Source organism: Ooceraea biroi, chromosome 12 (assembly GCF_003672135.1).
Source record: "Ooceraea biroi isolate clonal line C1 chromosome 12, Obir_v5.4, whole genome shotgun sequence".
Lineage (NCBI taxonomy): Eukaryota > Metazoa > Arthropoda > Insecta > Hymenoptera > Formicidae > Ooceraea > Ooceraea biroi.
In genome coordinates this window covers 10,553,164-10,573,987 of record NC_039517.1, presented here as the reverse complement: position 1 = coordinate 10,573,987, position 20,824 = coordinate 10,553,164, and the positions used below count along the sequence as shown (strand labels likewise).

The 20,824-nt window shown below is 43.4% G+C and overlaps 2 protein-coding genes across 9 annotated transcripts in view; both read left to right on the top strand.

The window, feature by feature from the left end:
• Positions 1–1,735: 1,735 nt before the first annotated feature.
• LOC105280691 lies at positions 1,736–12,547 on the top strand. Of its 5 annotated transcripts, none has more exons than XM_011341409.3 (9): positions 1,736–1,849; positions 4,006–4,242; positions 4,357–4,522; positions 4,703–4,873; positions 5,455–5,583; positions 5,690–5,879; positions 5,959–6,364; positions 6,457–8,223; positions 8,388–12,547. In XM_011341409.3, the coding sequence occupies exons 2-9, from the start codon at positions 4,025–4,027 to the stop codon at positions 8,809–8,811; spliced, it is 3,471 nt and encodes a 1,156-aa protein (XP_011339711.2). In that variant the 5' UTR covers positions 1,736–1,849; positions 4,006–4,024; the 3' UTR covers positions 8,812–12,547. The 5 variants fall into 5 exon arrangements, with proteins under 5 accessions (XP_011339711.2, XP_011339707.2, XP_011339709.2 ...); XM_011341405.3 differs by lacking the exon at positions 1,736–1,849 and adding an exon at positions 1,891–2,515; XM_011341407.3 differs by lacking the exon at positions 1,736–1,849 and adding an exon at positions 2,862–3,048.
• A 4,951-nt stretch (positions 12,548–17,498) lies between these two features.
• LOC105280692 (muscle calcium channel subunit alpha-1) overlaps positions 17,499–20,824 on the top strand; it is a 62,619-nt gene continuing 59,293 nt past the window's right edge. For 2 of the 4 annotated variants that reach the window (XM_026974418.1, XM_026974417.1), the window contains exon 1: positions 17,499–19,379. The gene's annotated coding sequence lies outside the window, so the exon portion shown is untranslated. The remainder of the gene's footprint in view (positions 19,380–20,824) is intronic. The other 2 variants (XM_026974420.1, XM_026974419.1) reach the window with 1 other exon arrangement.

Sequence of the window (20,824 nt, the reverse complement as noted above, 5' to 3'; positions counted from 1 at the left end):
CGATTACTATTTTGAAATTCATTAAGGATTAAATTGAATTTTGTTCCTGTAAATTGTTGTGCTAATGCATCTTCCAATTCTTTCGAATAATTACCCTTTTCTCGGAGAGACGTCACAAGTTGGTGATAATCTTTAATAATGCTTTCCTTTCTTCTTAATTGTGACTGTAAATTTTTTATCTTCTTCCGAAGAATCTGTTTTGTTGGAGAAGGTGGCATTCTTTTTGGCGATTTCGGGATAGTTACATCTCCTTCTACAGAAGCGCGAATGAATGTATTGTCGTTTTCAAGAATAACTTCTGCATTGTTGTCCAATGATATAGTCATTAAAGCACTTCTTTTATTCTATAACAATATATCATGATAAAGAAAATAATATGTATAAAAACAAGAATCATTATGTCCTTCATCATTTCAAATATTTAAAGTTTCTGCATACATGCTAGTAGTAACTGTATACAAAATATATTGAGAAATATAACTTACTATGTCTAATAATTTGTCATGTTTTACTTGATTTGATTGATTCAATGTTGATTCTAGTTTCGAAACGTCAGTCTCAAAATAAGATTTTCTTTTTCCTACAAACATAAAATGAATAAAACTAACACATGAGTATACATAGGGTGCTTTCCAATAACGACATAGTGCGACACAGAGTATCATTCTATCTTTGTTGTTCACTGGTTTTGAAAGAAGATAAAATGATGCTCTGTGTTGTTGTGGAAAGTACCCATAAATACTATTTTAAAACTAGTATAATATAAAATTTATATCATATTATTGATTCACTTATATAAATTATTAAATGTTATATAATTAGCAAATTGATAAATGTTGGAATTCCACGCAAAATACATAATGTTTATTTGAAACAACAAGTGCTTTAAATCACAAGTTTTAAGACTTACCCAAACAGAATATTCAGTAGTAGATGTAGGATCTTGTTCAAATATTTTTGGGAATGCAGTCTTCTTAAGCTGACGTTTGGAACTCGAGCACAAATAATCGGATTCTACGAAATACTTACTGCATATACAAAGTGATGTATATTTTTCATATTTCTTTATTAAATGCATTGGAATATGGTTTAACCAGATCTGGAATATTTCACTATCTACAGGTGGAAATCTAAAAGATAAATTTTTATAAGTACCAGTATTGCAATTAATTATTTCATTTGTAGTATTACCGGTGAAAAGTTAAAGCAGTATTCTGGGTCCACATGGCTTTACGATTTTTTATCACACAATAATGAACCATTTCTTAATTTGCAAATAACAAATAGTGTAAATATAGCTTCTATTACTTCGAAATAGGTTACACTGACAGCTTGCATGCAACAAGACTGAGCATGACGTCACTGAGTCGATGTTTTTGGTAAGATTTTACATCGATAGAAAGAGACAAAGATTCACCCACCAGCGCCTCTCTCTCGGCGACGTCGAGAACAATAGGCAGGCTCATTCCAGTATGTATAGAGTTCACCGGAGTAAACGAACAACATCTGCGGCAGCCACTGCGTAAACGAACGCACCCTATTACACAATGAAAAGGACAGGCAACAGGAACAGGGAATAGCCAATCGCGTTGCTCGATTTGGTCATCCGTACTCAAATCATGTAACGCGATTGGTTATTCCCTGTTCCTGTTGCCTGTTCCTTTGCATTGTGTAATAGGCTTTACATGCACCGTGGCTAAAAAAATCTTGACGAGTCGCCATGGAAACGCAGTGCAGTATCTTACAGAATATAAGTCACTAGACGAAAATTCCATCGCTAGATTGGATTCGGCAATACGGACGATTCCGCAATCGCGAGATCGTCATCGTATCACGATATTATGTACTGGTATGTACATCATCATCGAATAGTCTTTACATTGAGCGATGGCAGGCTCGAGTATGTACATGATCTCACGAGCGTCGCGACGCAAAAATCACTAAGCGGACTGAGGCAGTAGCGCAGTGCCCGTTTCTGGCAAGGCACTTATGCCCGAGGCACGACGTGCGCGACGACATTGTGCTACATCCCAAAACATGAATCTACTTCGCGACCGCGATTGATGTCCGCTCCGTTGTCGCTACGCCGTCGTTCCTCTCTTCCTCTTTGGTCTCGCACGAGGAAGCAGAAGCGAGACCGAGAGCGCGTCGCCGGGGACGCGGGCCGACGGCTCCGTCGCCGTCGTCGTGGTCGTGGTCGTCGTTCGTTGTCGGACCGCAAGAAGTTAACTCGTACGGGAGCACAAGTGCATGGACATTGAGTACGCACGCACGCAGAGGGAAAGTGTGCGTTGTGAATCGCATCGTATCGTATCGCAACACATTGCAACGCAACGCATCGCATCGCATTCGTACTTGGTCGATCCCGTTCATAGATCTCGTACCTGCCATGATAGCTACCATGAACGCGTCTCCGCCGCGACACGAGAGACACATCGTATCGCCGCTCTAGCATTAAGGAGCCTGACTCGATCGCAAGATGCGAGAGATCCGTTTTCGGAAGAGCATTCTCGCGGTAAGTAGCGCGTGTCGCGTCGCGTCGCACCACACCACGACGCCGTCGCCGTCGTCAGCGAGGCGACGCCGGCGGCGCCCCGCAACGGCGGCCCGTGTTCTCTCATGTTTCTCCCATGATCGAACATCGTGCAGTCTGCATGTACTTCGTACGGTTGTTCCTCGTACCCCGCCATTAGTCGTTCGTTTGGATCGTTTGATCGACGCCCCCCTCTCGTCGACGGTGCAAGCGACGACGACGACGGCAACACGACGTTGCATTGTCCTCCGCGAGGCAAAAGAGGACCGTTATGTGGACGCGTGCCTATAGGCTGCCACCGCCGCCGCTGCCGCCGCCGTCGTTGTGTTCCGGTCGATACGAGGAGACCCAACGAGACGGAGACTCGTCTCGTCCGCGGCGCTAATTTCCGTAGGAGACTTGCCCTCGGCGACGCGACGTTCCCGATGCAGCGCTCACGACAGGACGCTGCCCGTCGCAACGTCGCGTCCAACGAGATCATTTGAGAGATCCACGGTGTGCCCTCGATGAGCTCGGTGAATAGATCCCGCACGTCACGATCTCAATGGTCTCCCCGATTGTCCTCGACAAGTGGCTCGTTTTTCAGTGGGCTTGATTCTCGTTCTCAGGTTCAGTGGTGTGACAACGTCCTCACGCAATTATTTTCTTCCGATAATTATTAGAGGCGATGGGTGTGCGCGCGTGTGTGTGCGTGTGCGTGTGCGTGTGCGTATGTGTGTAGACGTATACGTATGCTGTGAAGACGCGATAGTGTTAGGGAGAGAATTATCGAATATGTGCACTCGAGACTTGGCATGGATATCTCGAGCGGAATTGCTCCATCGTGATTTTTGACACTTGAATAACAGCTGAGAAGGTTACATTAAAGGAAGCGCGATATTTGAGCAACGCCGAGCAATATCGCTGCGGTAAACGTTGATGGATGTTTCTGATCATACAGGATCGTTCGTTCAAAATTGTGCGATATTGTGTATCCAGTATGGAGCAGTATTTTTATGTTTCATCGACTATATCAAGTTGCAAAGAAATGGTTTATTTAGATTTGAATATAATGACGTTTTCCCAATGCGATTGGTTCGGTACAATTGGAGCTTTAAGAAAGTTTTAGTAGAACAATAGCAATACGATATATATATATATATATATGTATGTATGTATGTATGTATGTATGTATGTATGTATGTATGTATGTATGTATGTATGTATCATTAAACCTGATACTTAATAGAGTGCACATAGTTCTGTGGATGTAGAAAGGTACATCAAACTGACACTTTAAAAAACACGTTAGAATTCGAAAACTCGTGTAAATATACTTTGAAATAAATTGAGAGAAATACATTAAATAATTGTCAGAATACTTATTTAAAGTAAGAGAGGGAGTGCGTTAACTTAAATCTATTTAAAAAATTTTGAAAGTTTGTTTTATTTTACAGAAGCGTAATTTGTGCTCTTTCCTTTCCTGTTTCTAGTGAAAATTAGCGTCGCAGAATGGTGGTGGATTGCTTGTCGATTCAGGCCTCAGCAACTGCAGTAAGAAAGCAGGAGCGAAGATTAGCTGGTAACACAGTGGGTGCAAAGATGCAACCAAACAGTGGTGGTGGAGGATGTGGAATGGCACCCAAAGAGCTTTCTGACAATGACGACTTAGCTACGTCCCTCGTGTTAGATCCCTACCTAGGATTCACAACGCATAAAATGAATATTAGGTACGTATATAGGTATATTCAGATTGTACTCGTCTCAATAAATGTACGATGCAAATTGTCCGTATAGCAATTGCTTTATTAAGTATCTTAATCATCGAAATTTATATAATACAGATATAGACCATTGAAGGCAAATAAGGACGAACTTCGAAAAATTATCTGTGAATTTATCCAGTCTCAAAATTATGAAAAGGCATATAAAAAATTGATGGGTGGAGATTGGGGGGCACGGCTTCCACATACAAAATCCAAGCAAACACAGACCAATCTGGAAAACCATGTAAGTTAAAAATATAATCACGTAAGTTTAAAATCAAATATGAGTATATTTGTAATGTGCAGTCGCTTTACACTTAAGACACATTTGAAAGATTAAATTCAAGGAAACACCATCTCTCACACACACACACACACACACACACACAACAAATTGCTTATAACAAATTGCTCCTTTTTGAAGATCAAGCGATATCTGCGAGTTTTTGACAAGGACTCTGGATTCGCGATAGAGGCGTGCTACAGATACAGCTTAGAGGGACAGAAGGGTGCCAAAATATGTGCCACCCGAAGATGGCTGAAATACGAGAAAATCTCCTGTCTCGTCGGTTGCATAGCGGAACTTAGCGAAAAGGTTGGAGTACATGACAAAATGTTTCATTTTAAAGGGATCCTGGAGTCGTCTGTATTACCGACGAAATGAATGACTTTTTAATGAATCTTTTCATTGGTTGCGCAGAATGAAAAATCCTTTTGCACGATATCAAGGATCTAATCTTGTGCTCTGTTTTACTCTTGGTCATGATTTCAAAGAGACATATGCTCCAAATTTTTAATGCATTCTATCTTTTTTACTACACTTCTGAAGTCTCTTTTAAAAGCTTCCTTATATTCTTTCCTTCTGTCTCTTTAGTCACTCATTTTGTATGTACAAACTATGTGCACCTTGTATAAAATAAGGATATTATCATACGAGGCAAGCCACAAGTCGGTAATAAAACTGTAATTTTTGAAATTTTTTTATTTTTAACATAAAGCCCAGTCTATTGACAACCATTTCTGTATTGTAAGCGAGGAAGAGGATTTGTTGTTCTATGCAAGCAAAAAACAGTAGCAATGCATTAAAGTTCATGGTAAAACAGACGACTCCAGGATCACCTTAATCTTATTTCTCATCTTCATCTTTAACACATTTATATAAACATGTGTTTTTAGGAGGAAGCTCTACTACTGCATCCCGGTAAGAATGACTTCTCTGTGATGTTCAGTTGTCGGAAGAACTGTGCTCAATTGTGGTTAGGGCCTGCTGCGTACATAAACCATGACTGTAGAGCAAATTGCAAGGTTCGCATTTTGTATCAACGAAATTTTGATAGCAGTCGAGATGAATCACTCGCGTACAATGCGAGAACGTTGACTTTACTAACCTGACATGACGTTTTTTCTGTAGTTTGTGGCGACGGGCAGAGACACGGCGTGTGTCAAGGTGTTACGCGACATCGAGGTGGGTGAAGAGATCACGTGTTTCTACGGGGAAGACTTCTTTGGCGACGGGAACTGCTACTGCGAGTGTGAGACCTGTGAGAGGCGGGGAACTGGTGCTTTCGCGAATCAGAAACCGGGCGAGGAACTATCATCCGGTATTGAGAACTGTCCTAAACGTTCGTTTGCAGATGCACCGTCTTGTCGACTCTAACATTAATCTGAATTTATTTTCAGGATATCGTTTGAGGGAAACGGATAATCGAATCAACAGAACTAAACATCGGCAGCAGCCATTGAATCGGAATAAACAACAAGCCGACACGGCTCTAACCGAGCGAAACGCAGTTCTGGTTGGTAACGCGGCAGTCGCGCCGCAGTCCCTTAGTATAAAGGAGCTGCGACGCAAGGGACTCACCAAGTACGACGCTGAACTGCTGATCGCACAAGGCTGTCGTTTCTCCGACATCAATCAGCAACAACCGACGATCAACAACGGTGAGAACGTGCTGCAAATACGACCGCATCCCTCCGCGATCACCACCTCCGTTACAAGAAGTCTGCGAAATAAACAGATGTGCAAATTTGATGGTAACACCGGTGAAGGAGTCACCAAGAATACTCAGTCGCTCAGAGCATCTAGGTAATCTATCCGATGTTTTTGTACGATGAAACATCTTTATGTTTATGTAATCATTTATGCTTACTTTTAACGTTCCATTTGAATTTCCGTAGACTTCACAAGAGAACGGAGTCGAAGAAAGGGAAGATTGGTGTGAAATCCACGTCTCCCTGTCTCAGCAATCCCGTGGTGAAAGATACAGAAGTGATGGACATAGGACATCGAAAGGAGGACTCTGACAGAGTAATGATGCACGAGGAGAGTCTCTACTCACGATTGCAGAAACATTCGTTGAGTGCGTCGGAAGCGTTGGATCACGCGTTTTGCATGGAAGAGCAGCGTGTCGTCACGGAAGAATCATCAATCGGAACCGGCTGTTCGTTGCGTCTGACCGAGGTTGAGTGTATCGGCGAATCAAGCGGCGACTCGATGGAGGAGGAGCGGGCAATACCGGATCTCACCGTGGAAGTTGATTCCAAGACAGTAGATAGCGTTAATTCTTCCAGTTACAAAAGGGGACATTATAGTACAAACGCCTGTGATTCAATCCAATTAAGTTCCACGTCTCAAGCCCATGTGCAGCAACGCTTAAATACCGCGGAATTGGTTCTCGAGGACGCAACTAGTCACTCGAGGGATCATCATCATACCTCGCCGCCCGTGCGAGATAAAGAGGCCGGGAATGAGCCCTGTGATGCGAACGAACGCGCGAATTGCGCTAATAAACGTTCCAAGACTCGCAACAAGCGACTCTCCTCGACGGACGAGCAGGACGATCGCAAGGTGCCGAACGAGGATGTGTTTTACGAGGAAGACGATTCGCCAGAATCACCAGAAGAGAAGAAGACTTCGCGGCAGACTGACTTCTGGAAGAGTGACGTTTTCCACGAGGCGAACACTCGACTGGAGGACGAATGCTGCGATGTAAATTCCGCAAAAGTGCACAAGTACGCTGTGGAGGATAAAGAGGTGGAGAGTGAAGCTTGCGAGAGTCGAATCGTCGCCGAGATGGCGGTGAATCGCTCGGATAGTGTCAAGTTTTGTGGACTGCATACCGAAGATGCTGTAGAGGCGAAGACTAGTACCGGAAATTTATTAAAGTGTCATAGTAGTACAGTTTCGGGCCAAAAAGTGGGAATTGTGACGGAAAGCGACGCGTACGTCGCAAACGTACGAGAGACTGACGTCAAGTCCGCTGCGACGATATTATGTGCAACGGAGGTGGACTGCAGAGTAAATATTGCAGGAGAGAGTAACACGGCGGATTTTAGTGACGTGCAGAACTATAACGACTTAACAGGCCATAGGAATTTCGAAGAAACTCGTGATATTGCATCGATAAAGAGATCTAGGCGGAAAGATCACGCGCTAGGTACATCCTCGAGATCGTCTCGCAAGTCACAGAAGAAATCCAAGTCCAAGTCCAAGCATGGGGGCTTAACGGAGGGTGTTCAAGACGACATGGATGGCGCGAAGAATCAGGGCAAAGTGGGGAAGAGTAAGAATAAATCATCGAGAAGCCAGAGGAGGGACCGGCAGAGATCGGCGACGGCCGAGATCGGGGAGGCTGACGACGATTCGGGTATCCAGGGTGACATTTACGAGTTCAGCGAGAAGGAAAGTAACCTGGAAGACATCGGCATACTGTCCATAATTAGACGCGGCAAGCACGAATCTCGTCACGCATCCTCCTTGATTGTTGCGTCACCTGTGCAAGAAATGCAATGCAATGACGATTACAATAAAGCCGAGCCACCAGTGCTGGTTCCGGAAGAGCCATGGCCTCCGAGCGATTCAGCGACTCGGAGAGAGCATGGCACAGATTCCAGCAATGGTGTTCAATCGGAAGAGAATTGCGATGTCGAAGAGAGCTTGGAGAGGTAAATATGCAACGAAGATGTGTTCTTCTCAATATGAATTTTACTTTTATCGTGAAAAGGATTTAAAGCAAGGGCACATATCTAAGGAGAATCTTTGAAATTGTGAATTCCGATTTATTTTCATTCCAAAACTGAACTGAGCAATTAACGAGTCTGTTTTTCAGATTAACAGCCTACGACAACCATGGCAGCTCGCGGAAGACAACCTCGACTCCATCCGAGTGCCATTGGCAGACGAGCAGTTCGAGCGATTGCCGAGTTTGTCCCGTGACACCGGAGAGAATCGGCGGTCGACTCAAGCTGACGCTGCGAATGAAGCGGTCACCAGTGTCGGACGACATCGTTGAGTCTGGCACCAGCGGCCTGAGCGAGGATAGCTACGAGTACGAGGTGCTGCGCGTCGAAGGCGTGGAGAGACGCAAACGCCGAAAGAAGCATAAGAGCAGGGATCGCGAGAGACGGCACAAAAGATCGCGCGAGTTGGATCTCGACCCGCCGCCGCCGAAGAGATTACGTCTGATTTTCGGCAACGAGACACACACCATAGAGTACCATAGAGATCTGTCGTCACAATACGATCACTCTTAACAGCTATAAGCTCCTCCCTCCTTTCTCGCCCATTCGACCCTCCGTCATGACGCGCGTGTAATATCAATTTCATTATGAAAGACTATCTTTCTAGGTATAATTAAAAGAAAAAAGGATCATTCAAGAAATTAGGCCTCCTCGTCCTGTGACGCGTGATAGCGGGTTCATATCGAACTTGGAACTTTTCACGATTAAATTTGGTTTAGAAGTAGAACTAGCATTGCTGCATTTCACTTCCCCCCCCCCTCTCTCTCTCTCTCTATCGTAATTCCTGTTATTTAAATCTTCTAAAGATATATACATATATGTCTCATTCTTGTAACAACGAATCTCTAAGGGCCTACCGAGACCTTGAGCGAGAAAATGCATAGGTGGAAAAACTTTTATGTCGCACGTACACACTTTGCCCATGTAGAGTTAAATATCGCGTACGAATTAAAGTATAGTATGCGAATACTTTATCTGAACTTCATGTCAGTTTCATAGGAATTAATGTCGATCATGATCACATTCTAACGTACAGAAAAAATAATCCTACCTAATGATCCAGCCAATTGAATTCTTTTCCAAAATTTACCATCTTCTTTCTCTTTCTTCTCGCATTCTTTTTCTTTGTCCTGCTATTTCCTGACAAACTATGCAACAAATCCGTACGCAACAAACTATGTCGATCTCATACTTTGCGAGACAAATATAGGTGAATCAAGTCTTTCAAGTAAAATCTCTCGCACTCTCAAATCGTTCCCAAAGTTCGTTTATTACTTGCTGTTTTCCGTCTGTACAATACTCCGTAACGGAGAAGGACGAAGGAGGAGGATCCCTATACTTATACTATGTATAATAATAATTTACCTAACTGATTAATCTAGTTAAATATTAGTTAGCACTATATTATAATCGCTATTCTCGAACGAAGGGTCAAAATATCATGGAAAACCTTGTAAATATTGCTTATACATATAAAATGATATACATATACATATATATACACATATATATATATGTATATATATAAAAGAAGTTTATTATATATCATACTCTGTATTTCGATGTATTACAATGTCTTTCGACGCGTTGCAGACAAGCGCCGTGTTGCATATACCATTGTATACGGAATACACCGTTCACGATTCATTGTAGTAACGAAATATTATAAGAGAGAGAATGTCATCCGGCAATGTTTATCGTTCATCATGTTATACACGTCATCATTAGGATCGGTATTACCCAAATTGCAGACCAAATCCCTCGGAGACGACATGCCCTTTTTACACGACACGTACGATGATTCCGCATTGATGCTTTTTGTTTCTCAAGAAAAGTACAAGAGATGCGAAAATGAAACTACAAAAAAGCGGTATTCAAAATTCATTTTCGATATTGCATTGCAACGCACGAAGGACGCAGAATTAGTCTGCAGTTTTATTCTATATTAGATAAACTGATACTTTTAACTCAATACGGAAAACAAAAAATGACAGATTGTGCGTGTGAATTTCGCTTTTATTAAATTGGACAACAATATCATTTTCTTTTTTTTTAACTTTGGCGAAAAAAGCAATCCTTCTGAAAACTAATTTAATGCAGATCGATTTCAAAATGAATTCAGTAAAATTGTTATGAAACGATATTTTTTTTCCAATCTGATATTTAATTTCCCGCATGTTGTTGGCATGTCGCTATAGTGAGAAACGTCGAACATTCTTAAAATCTGAAAATGTGATATCGCACAAGTTTGAAAGGAGCTTTTGAGAATTATGCGACGTATGCGCCTTTATTCACCGTAACGTTTAGACTTAGTTGAAATTTTGACTTGACGAATGGGCCATTACTCACGTCCAATGTTTTCTCCTTTTCTTTTTTATTATAATACGAATAGTAACAGGTAGTAATTCCTTGTTACATACTTGACGAGTTAAGGTGGCAAATCGACAGATGGATACAACTGTCGAAGATTGCAACAGAACAATTTTATATTGCACTGTATGTAATGATAAAATGTGTAATATTGTAACTAAGAGTACAATAAGGTATACAGCTCACTGACTTTCTTTCTATCGTTTTTCTTTTTCTATGAATGCAAAATTCAGAATGCAATATTAGGTATGATAAAAATTTAGAGAGAAGAAGATATCTCCGTACGTTGACTATTTATTGTAATTATAACAGATTAATCGTACAAAAATAGCGTGAGAGTATTTAATATAATTCTAATTTTCATCTAACATTTCATATCACGTTTTTGCAACTTTGTTAAATTTCTGTATCCCCTTGCGGATCAAGCCTTCGGGAAAAGAGACTGTACATTTGTGTAAAAGGAGATGTAAATTTTATTTCTTTTTCTCGCATGCCAGATATATCAGAAAAATAAATTGTAAAAAAAGAATAAATAAACTCAAAAAATTAAATTCGCCAAGTCGCGAATGTTTTCAATGGAAACATGTACGGTCGGTTGCACCGATAGCTTTAATTAACAATTATCTATTAGCTGTAGCGTGTCTTTCTTCAGAATCATAGTACTAATATGAAATTAAAAAAATATATAGCTGGAAAGCGTGAAACAGTATTAACCAACAGCAATTGATAATTATCGATCATTAATGCCAGAAGAGGTATTGGTGCAATCGGCTAATTAACTAATTAACGAGAGAGAGAGAGAGAGATTGATTATAATCAATAAACAAGTTGATTCATCCGATAACAAAAAGAAAAAAAAACATACATACATTCTTTAACTGTTTGGTTCTCAATGAAAATTTCTCTCTTTGAAATAAATTATTTTTTTATGTATACTAAGTTCCTTATCACAATTTCACATTAATACATTATCGCGTTGAATGTGCCGCCTTGCTTTTGATATTCCGAAAACAATTAAGCGGGAACGAAAGGGTTAAAGATGCGTGATATGCGAGTACCATTTATATAAATACGTGTGATTATTATTTAATAAGCGTGCGAAGAGCGATTCGATTCGATGACACGAGCGCTCGCCAGTGCAAAATTTACGCATTAACGATCCTTTGTTACGTGATCGTAGCGGCCTATTTTAAGATATTCCCTACGAGATGCGAACGAAGGGAGAGCCATCATTCGGTATCCTTCCTCTTCACTCGCGATCTGCGGCGTGCCAATACCAGTAAACCGAGCCGCTGCACGATCGGCACGAGACGCTTTTTCCGAAAAGAGGGAAGAGGAGAGTGACGATGAAAACAGGGAGCGCGGTGTCTCGAATGTGTAAGATAGGAATTTGTTTGGGGCGCGGATAGACGCACGATTTTCTGGGTCCGCCGCGCGATATTTTTCCCCTCTTTGTTATCGGCAGAATTTTTGTCTCACTGCCATTAGGAGAGTGATGTGTTACATTTCGATTAATCGCGAGAGCGTACATGAGAGGAGATGTAATATCGTACTCTCCTCCCTTTGAGCGAGATGCTGCGGACGATCATTGTTATAGACTAATTTCGTGTACGACGCGACGTCGCGACGAGGAGGACGAAATAACCCGGTCTGTCCTCGATAGAGAGCCGCCCGACGAAGAAGATGAAGAAAAAAGATAAATTCTTCTCGGTCTTTTTTTTTCTCTTTTTTTTTTCCTCTCCATAGAAGACTCGCGGCCGCGTGCGGCGTAAATTGTAATTACATTTCTTTGTTGAGCGAAAGATATATAGAAATGTACATTGTCATTATTATTTTGTACGAATTAAGGAATCATAATAAATGAGTCACATAAACGTAATCTGCGCCCTCCCCCTTTCTCGAGATTCCTCTTCCTCCCGTTCCTTCTCGCGAATGGCTTGTCGATTTTTGCGAATTCCGAGTTACTAACTCCTCCGCTTACTCATCCGCGATTGGTTCAAGTCGACGGCGTCCACGGCACACATATAAATATAGTCGAACGCAGTAGATTATATAAATAAAACAGGTCCTCTCTCGGTAACTCTCCCCCGGCATTATCTTTTCTTCGGCGGAATAGAATAATAAAATTCGACGCGCAAAGACGTTAATTATTATAGAAAAGGCTCTTTTTTTTTCGTGCATGCGAAAAGTTTTACAAATGCTTGTCGTACGAACGCATTTTCCGAGCATCAGCACGGCAAATAAAATAGCAAAATACTTTCACACGAAAAATTTCGAGGAGGATTGCTTCGTTTTGTTTGCTTCTCCGGTGTGATTAACAATTCATTTTTATCCGACTCTTCTGACCTCGGTGGGAGCTAGATTCGATCAATCGAGCCGTCGATCAGTCTGACGCCACTTACACGTTGTTTACCTCATTTTATCGCCGTGTTTTATTGTTGCACGCGGCTAGAAGCAATAAATAATGTTTACCCAAGAGAATACTAACAATGTGTGGTACCGTCATGTACTAAAATACACGCTCGCACAATTTTCCGGAAAGTCGATACGGTTCGACCAACTTTGCTCCATTATTGCACGGCAAAGAGTCGACAGGACGTTCGCAGGAATTGACTGCTCATCAGATAGAAAATATCCCGATGTATGCATTCCGCGCGTGCATCCTGTGGATACGCTACGAGCGTAACGGAGCGGAATTTTAACGCAACCTACGATTCTCCCAGTCTCTCTTTCGTCCTTCGTGGCAGATCAAACGGGAACGCGTTACACGCACATCATCTTGCAAATAGCGATCGCGTGTGCAATGCCGTAAGCACGCCGCTTCGGGAACGCTTCCCAAGAAACGTCAACTCGTACACGTTCAGCGCATAAATCGTCCGACATTTGTATAACTCTGTATAATTATTCAATTTCGTTTTGCCTGCCGTATTGCTAATCTTCCGAGGGGAAAGAAATAAGTAGCGCGCGACCGCGTCTAAGTTTCTCAAGTTTCTTGGAGCCTATCTGCATCTCGCACCCAAGTTCGTCCACTTTAAGTTTCCCGAGTCGATCTGACGGAACACCGCGTTGTGTCTCGAAGGATAAATATCACGACGCGAGAGAGATCTCGCGATATACGAATACGATTCTCGTCTCCATATTTTCTACCGTCATGTTTTAGCTAACAGTCATTTTTAAGCTATGACAAAAGATTCAAACTCGATCGCGAACTCCCCGCGACGCGGTTAATTAATTTCTCTTACCTTCAACAGCTGCATATCAGGGGTTGATCAATCAAGATCGATCGAAATTTATGAGAGTTCAATTGCGGCGGCGGCGACTCGACGAAATGACGGAAAGATGGTAACTTCATCGTCGTCGTCGTCGCGTCGTCGGATAATATTAAATCGCCAGTGTGGTACGTCTATTATTGCGTGACGGTCAGTTACGGGCAGCATGCGAATGCCGCTCGCGTTGACACATATCTCGGCGTTGTGCCGGGTGTGACCTACATGATTCCATTATGTGGGTGTACCGCGTCGTGGGTGGACGCGTTGCCAGAGAGCGTGAGAGAGTTCTATTTCTTTGGTTCTACGGTTCGCGGTGCGACCATGCAACGTTGTCCGTCAACCGATCGCACCTTTATGGAGCAGAGGAACGCGGGGGAGTTTAACCGTTAACGTAGAACCGCACGCTGGTGGTTCTCGAACTGTCGAGGGCGGTCGCAGAGGTGAACCCGCGAATTCTCGACGGGGTCGTCCGCCGCGTTTTACCGAATAATCGACGCTCTGCGCCGATGACCGTTGAGCACCGTTGAGTTGTTGGGAAATTTATCGTCCGAATCCGAATTCTCGGATCAGCATGTCAATAAGCTGAATTAATAATAGTTGATCAAAACGAAACGAACCGCGTTTCGACGGTATCAGTACGGTATCAGTAATCACTTGATTAATCGATTTTAATGTCATTACCGCGATGCTTTTCTTCATTATTTTCGTTATTTCTTCGAGGCGAGTCTTTCTCAAGCAATGCCACGTATTTTTAATCGCGAGTGATATACTCGTATTCTTATCTTGACTCTTTGCTCCATGTCGATTGCTAAATTTTACTTTCAGTTTTAATATCTGATTTTTTCACTTCTTTGATCGACATAATTTGCAATGTAGTTCTTACTTTGATCATCGTATTATCGATGCTTTTTATGTAATATTCCTTTTTATATAATATTCCAATGTGACTTTATGTAATGTTGGAAGAAAGATTGGTCTCTTTTTTTTCTCTCTCCTTCTCTCTTTCCAAGAATCAAGGACTTGCGCGCCGCAAACTGATACCTTTTACGGCGTAATTTCGTGATCGATCGTACATCCTGTAAAAATACGCTTTGTACACACGATAACGTACGCGATAATAACGACGGTAAGCGCGACGGGATGCGATGTTTTGCATCACGTTCCATTTTAATTTTCCTGAGGTGTGAAATTTTCCATCAGTAATTATTATTTGATCAAATTTTATTCAAATCCGTATGTCTAATTCGATCTGTCTTTGTGTCGATCAGAATAATGATATTACTACTGATACCTGTCTTTCGGGACTACTAGAAATCTTATCGGTGCGCGAATCTCACATAAATTTTTGAAGAAATAAAAAATACTGCAAATCTGAGCTTCCGTAATAAAGTCTTTACTTAACACTCGGATAGGTGCAACTTTTTAGGGCGTAAAAAGATTAGAAGCATTGGTGCACGAGAGGAGGACAAAGCGGCAAACTTATCTCTTCTCTGATCTTCGATCCCCCTACTTGGTAAATAAATTCTGCTCTCGTGTAACGCGGAATTTGCACTCTTAAAATGGGTTGGGCCCGAACAAGCCAAAATGCGCAAAAAGCGAAAATTGCTCTTTTATACAGGTTTTATTCTTTTTCCCCTGACGAAACCTACCATGTTTTCACCGCTTCGTACGTACCATTAGGTACAACAATGGTTGTTCTGAGAAACGAAGGTGTTTATGCAAACACATAAAGAGCAAAGTTTAATAGTCATTCCATTTTTATATTTTTCGTGTGAAATAAATGTATAAAAAGGAGAGAGAGAGAGAGAGAGAGAGGAAAAATATAAAATTTTTCACATCACGACAAAAGAATTATGAACCAAAATTGCTGCACGCAAATTTATCTTCGCCTTATATGGTATCGACATGTAGAAAGAATGAATAATGATAGGTTACCGAAAGAAATAATGAAATGGGTACCCACAGGACACAAGAAAAGAGGAAGACGAAGAGAAAATTGGAAAGGATATGAGGAAAGTAATGAGTGCACAGAAGCTAAATAAAAATAATTGACATGACCATGGAAGACGGAGACTAAGCATCAGACAATTACAAAAGATGCTATAAATCGATTATATATATTAGATCATTGATCAAATAATTCGGTCGCATCGATGGCGATACAACTCAATGTAGCGATGTTTCAGAAAATTTTGTCTTTGGATCTTTAAAGATTACCTATCCTGTTATAAAATTAATATACAACAAGCTGTGTTGCGCTGTCATAAGTACGTGTTTCGTTTGGTTCATCGTCAACATGATCTAATAAATTTATCTTTGCCAATCGATACCGATGTAACTCACTAATCGATACAAATCTTATCTTTAGTTTTCGGTCGTTTCCGAAGAAAACTACCGTAATAATGGCGGAGGATGCTGCCGCGACAAAGACCATAGTGTTCTTCGTTAAATCATCCGCTTCCGTGCCCCGCGACCCTCGGCAAGCAAACTTGGCGGCGCCCCCCTTCACGCGGCGTGTGCGAAACTAGGTCGGCTGAAATGGGTCGAAAATAAATTTTTCCGCCGAGGAAGTGTTTTTCTTACACGCACGCGATCTGCGCACATACGTGTCTCGCCGATTTTCCTCCGACTTCGTTGACTATCGTTAACGTCGCCCTTTCTGCAGCTCCAATCTCGCGAACGGATTTGGAAAGGTCTCACGGGGCGTCACAAAATTTTTATATCCCTCGATACGCGTGTGAATTTTTTCCATTGAGACAAAGAATTGCTGACTGTTCCATATATGTTTGAAAAAGATATCGCGCGGAACAAACCGCACGTAAACGTGACAATGCAATAGCTTTGTTAATACGGTAGTAGCCGATGATAGTAATTATTGAACGAAAGAAGTATTTGTGCTAATTACATGTAATACTATAATCCGTATTAAATTATATAACAGTAGCTAGTATGTAATCTATTTGCTAATCAGTTTCATATTACATTGCTACATAAATAGGGGAAACACGACATTGGTTCGTATCATTTTTAATTAAAAGTTTGAACACTCAAACTTTGTTTTTATTGTTGCGAGTATTAATGCCGTATAACAATTCATTTTATAAATATATCAGTCGCCTGAATATTTCAAACTGGAGAAAGAAAAAGATAAAAAATATCGATTTGATTGCAAAGTAGGATTAAGCGGATTACGTCTGACTATAGTTGCTACGTGCTACTGGTGTTCTTCCCTACCCAGCCAGTCTGATCAGTACTAACTGTTATCACTAATAGTGTAAGAAATAAGACGTGAAAATCTTTTTAAAAATTAACAAAAAATGTGCATTATGGTTATAAATCTTTCTTCTCTTGGAAATGACAATTTTCTTAAATTTCGACAAGTAAACGGGGGTTTGATTCTGACACCTATCCGCCCCCAGCTTCAAATCCGCCACTGTCCGACTCGGGGACTGGTAACGGTTCGCCACCACCACCATCCTCGTCAGCCTTCTTGCTCGCACGCGTTCGCGTTGGCTCCCGCGGCGTCCGGCTCGTGATAAGGGGCACGGGGTGCGGGGACGAGCGTCGCGACGCCAGGCGTCGCTGGCGTCGAGCCGGCGGCATATCGTCCGAGTGTGAAGCGTTGTGCGCCGTATCGCCGTCGCCGTCGCCGCCACCGTCCGGCCTGTGCGTCGTGCTCGCGAGAAACGTTTTCCACCTGCCGTTACCTGCCGTCATCGTCGGAGGACATCGTCCCCTCGCAGGAAGCTGCTCACGGGTTGAAAGAGAGAGCGAGAAAACGAGGGATTCCGCCGACCCGCGTTAACCGAAGGGGAACGTGTACGCGGGGCGAGACCCCCGACGCGGTGGAATGCGCGTATATATAGGAAAAGGGAGCACTGGCCGTGCGGGTGCTCGAGCGAGACAGCGAGCGGTGCAGTGACATCGGGGTTGCTCGCCGTGAGCCGTGAAGGGAGGCGAGGTCGAGGAGGGCGAGAGCGAGCAAGAGAGAAAGAGAAAGACAGAGGGAGAAAGAGAGATACAGAAAGAGAAACAGAGAGCAGGAGGGCGAAGAGCTTGGATCGGGAGTTCGAGAAAGGGATGCTTGGCGAGGAGAACGAAGCGGATCTTCCCCGTGGCCGTCATCGTTTTCGTCGTTGTCGTGCGAGGGCGAGAAATGTGAGGGTGATTCAAGGAAGGGAAGGAAACTGGAATTGATCCGACGACGTAGATGCCGCCTCTCCGACATCGTCGCCGTCGTCATCGTCGTCGTTGTTGAGTGACTCTCCTCTCCCTCTCGACCCTCCCCCAGCTGCTTCGCATCCTCGGCCATCCGCGTGCCGGAAACGGTCGTGCGCGCCGGGCGGGAATTTCGTCGCTGGGAATCTCTGCGCGCGAGTAGCTCGACACGGTGACAAGGGTGCGTGCTCTTCTCTCGGGGAGACGTTCCGTGTAACGCGGAGAAAGTGCGTAGCATACTCGTTGACCAATACAGCGTACGGCAACATACACACACACACACGCGCGCGCGCGCGCGCGCGTGTGCGGTTCTTCCTCTGCAACGGTGTCGCGCTCGCGCTCTCTCCCACTCGATTCACGCGCGTGTGGGTGTGTATAGATATATGGTGTGTGCATATGCGCGCGCGGGAGCGCGTATATATAAATATAATAGAACGCACCTAGATATCTATTTATAAGTTACACGTAGCGAGAGAGAAAGAGAGAGAGAAAGAGAAAGAGAAAAAGAGAGAGAGGCCGCGCCGAGAGAACGAGCAACTGGGATAAAAGGAGAGACCGAGGGACAGGACGTGCGAGTGTGAGTGGGAAGGAGAAGCGCATAAGGAGAGAGAGAGAGAAAGAGACACACGTATAGACGAAGAGGGAGCGAGGGAGGTAGAAGAAGCGAAAAGGAGTGGTGGCGGAACGTGGTGGTGACGGTGGTGCGCCCGCGCTCGGTTTTCCCCACGTCTTCCGTCGTAGTTGTGTGCCGGTCGTGCCTGGTGATGGTGGTGGTCCTCGTAGTACAGTGGGTGCACTCGTGTTGTGTGTCCAGGTAGGAAGAGAAACGAGCGGCCGTGGTGGTCAGGAAGGTGGTTCGCGCTACGAGGGAGGTGTCGGGGATACAACACACAGCCGGGAAGTTGCTCCTCGCGAGAAGAGAGTGCATTGCGCCCTGCGTACGATCTCTCGGGAGTGAAGCCGGGCCGGGACCGGCGCAACCGGGAGAATCACCAGGAAGAGGAGGAGGAGGAGGAGGAGGAGAAGAAGAAGGCATACGAGGAACGTGGAGGAGGCGAAGGGAAAGGGTGACTCTCTTGCGACAACGACAGCAGTGAGCGATCTCGCGGGGCCGCGCGCGAGTGCGTGAACGCGCGCGGATATGACGAGCGGATACGCCCGGCGGCTCACGTGATACGCAACGCAGTCCACCGTCGTATTCCACCGTCAAGAAAGAAATATGTGGTAAGTGGATCCCTCCTCCCTCTTGCTTGTCTCCGGGATGGACGATCGACGAAGAAGTTTGACGGTCGTTTTGCCCTCATCGCCGAGGTTCGGCAAAAGTGACTTTTGCGCTATCAGAAATTGTCGGAGATGACCCTCGCGAGATTGTCCGACCTGAGAATTTTACTGATGAACACACTGTGCACTGGTGCAGTTTGAGAAGGATCGAGTGATCAATTGTCTTCCGTTCTGTTTTTCTTTTTTTTTGTAATAGATTAATGAAAGGGTGTCGCGCACGCGAGTTCGGGGAGGAGTTTCGGAGTCAATTGAGATCAGTGTCACGTCGTCGAGATGTTTGCTCAATCATTTTGAGCCATAAGATATATGGGTGTTCCGTCTTTCAATAAGTGTCTTTTTTGACTCGGTTGATCGCGTTTCTTTGATTCTTGAGTCGTCTCAAGAAGATCGACAAGATTATATAAGACGACTATATTCTGTCCTCGTATCTAACGTTCTGCGAGGTCGTTTAACTTGGCAGTTCTTTACGCGAAATAGATCGATGATCCCCGTATTGCAACATGGATTCTTCTATTCCCGTGGATATCAATTTTATTTTATTAATACGATAACTGTTATATCTACTGAATATTGCACAGCGCGACAACCACGTCAACCACGTCGCAAGATAATACAACATATCATCACAATCTCTAATCTCCAAAAAGAAGTTTTTAGAAAAGAATTATTAAAATTAAATTCTTCATTTGAATGAATTATTACTAGGTTGCAAGACACGATTGCTGGGATGCATCACGCGATGCACGCGATCGTTAATTTAGCTGACGGATTATTAACGAGGACGATCAAAGAAGTGCGCAAAAACGGGTACGTTTCAGGACTAGATCGGTTCACAGGCAGCAGACGTTTGAGGCAGCGCGGTCGTTTCATAAACAGCGCGGCAAAAACGCGCCTTAAAAGAGTTCCAGCTTCGAGAACGGCGGCCCCGTTTCGAAGTTTCGCGCGCCGGTTTTACAGTAAACGATTACGTCGACCGTACCACAGAATTTACATCGAGATATGTTTTTTAACTAGATTCTGCCGAACGTACTGTCGAGCTTCGCGCTCTCGCCGGTGCCAGCGAGATCGATTGTTTTATCTTCCGCCGCGTGCTCGATTAATTCAAGTAAAAGTCTTAATCAGTCACGGAGCGAAATTCGACGTTTCAACGAAACGAGGCACATGTTATCGACACGGACATTCGTCCCGATTATTATTTTCCAATACACGCACTCGTGTATTATTACGCCACCCCAATCTCTCACATGGAATAAAGGTGAAATTTTCCAGGGGAATTAGAAAGTAATATTCGAGTTAAAAATTGCGAAACGCGTCATCGCTCTATGTTATTAAATAACAGAAATCAAGTTATATCAGGACCGCAAAAACAGATTCCCCGTAGAAAGAAG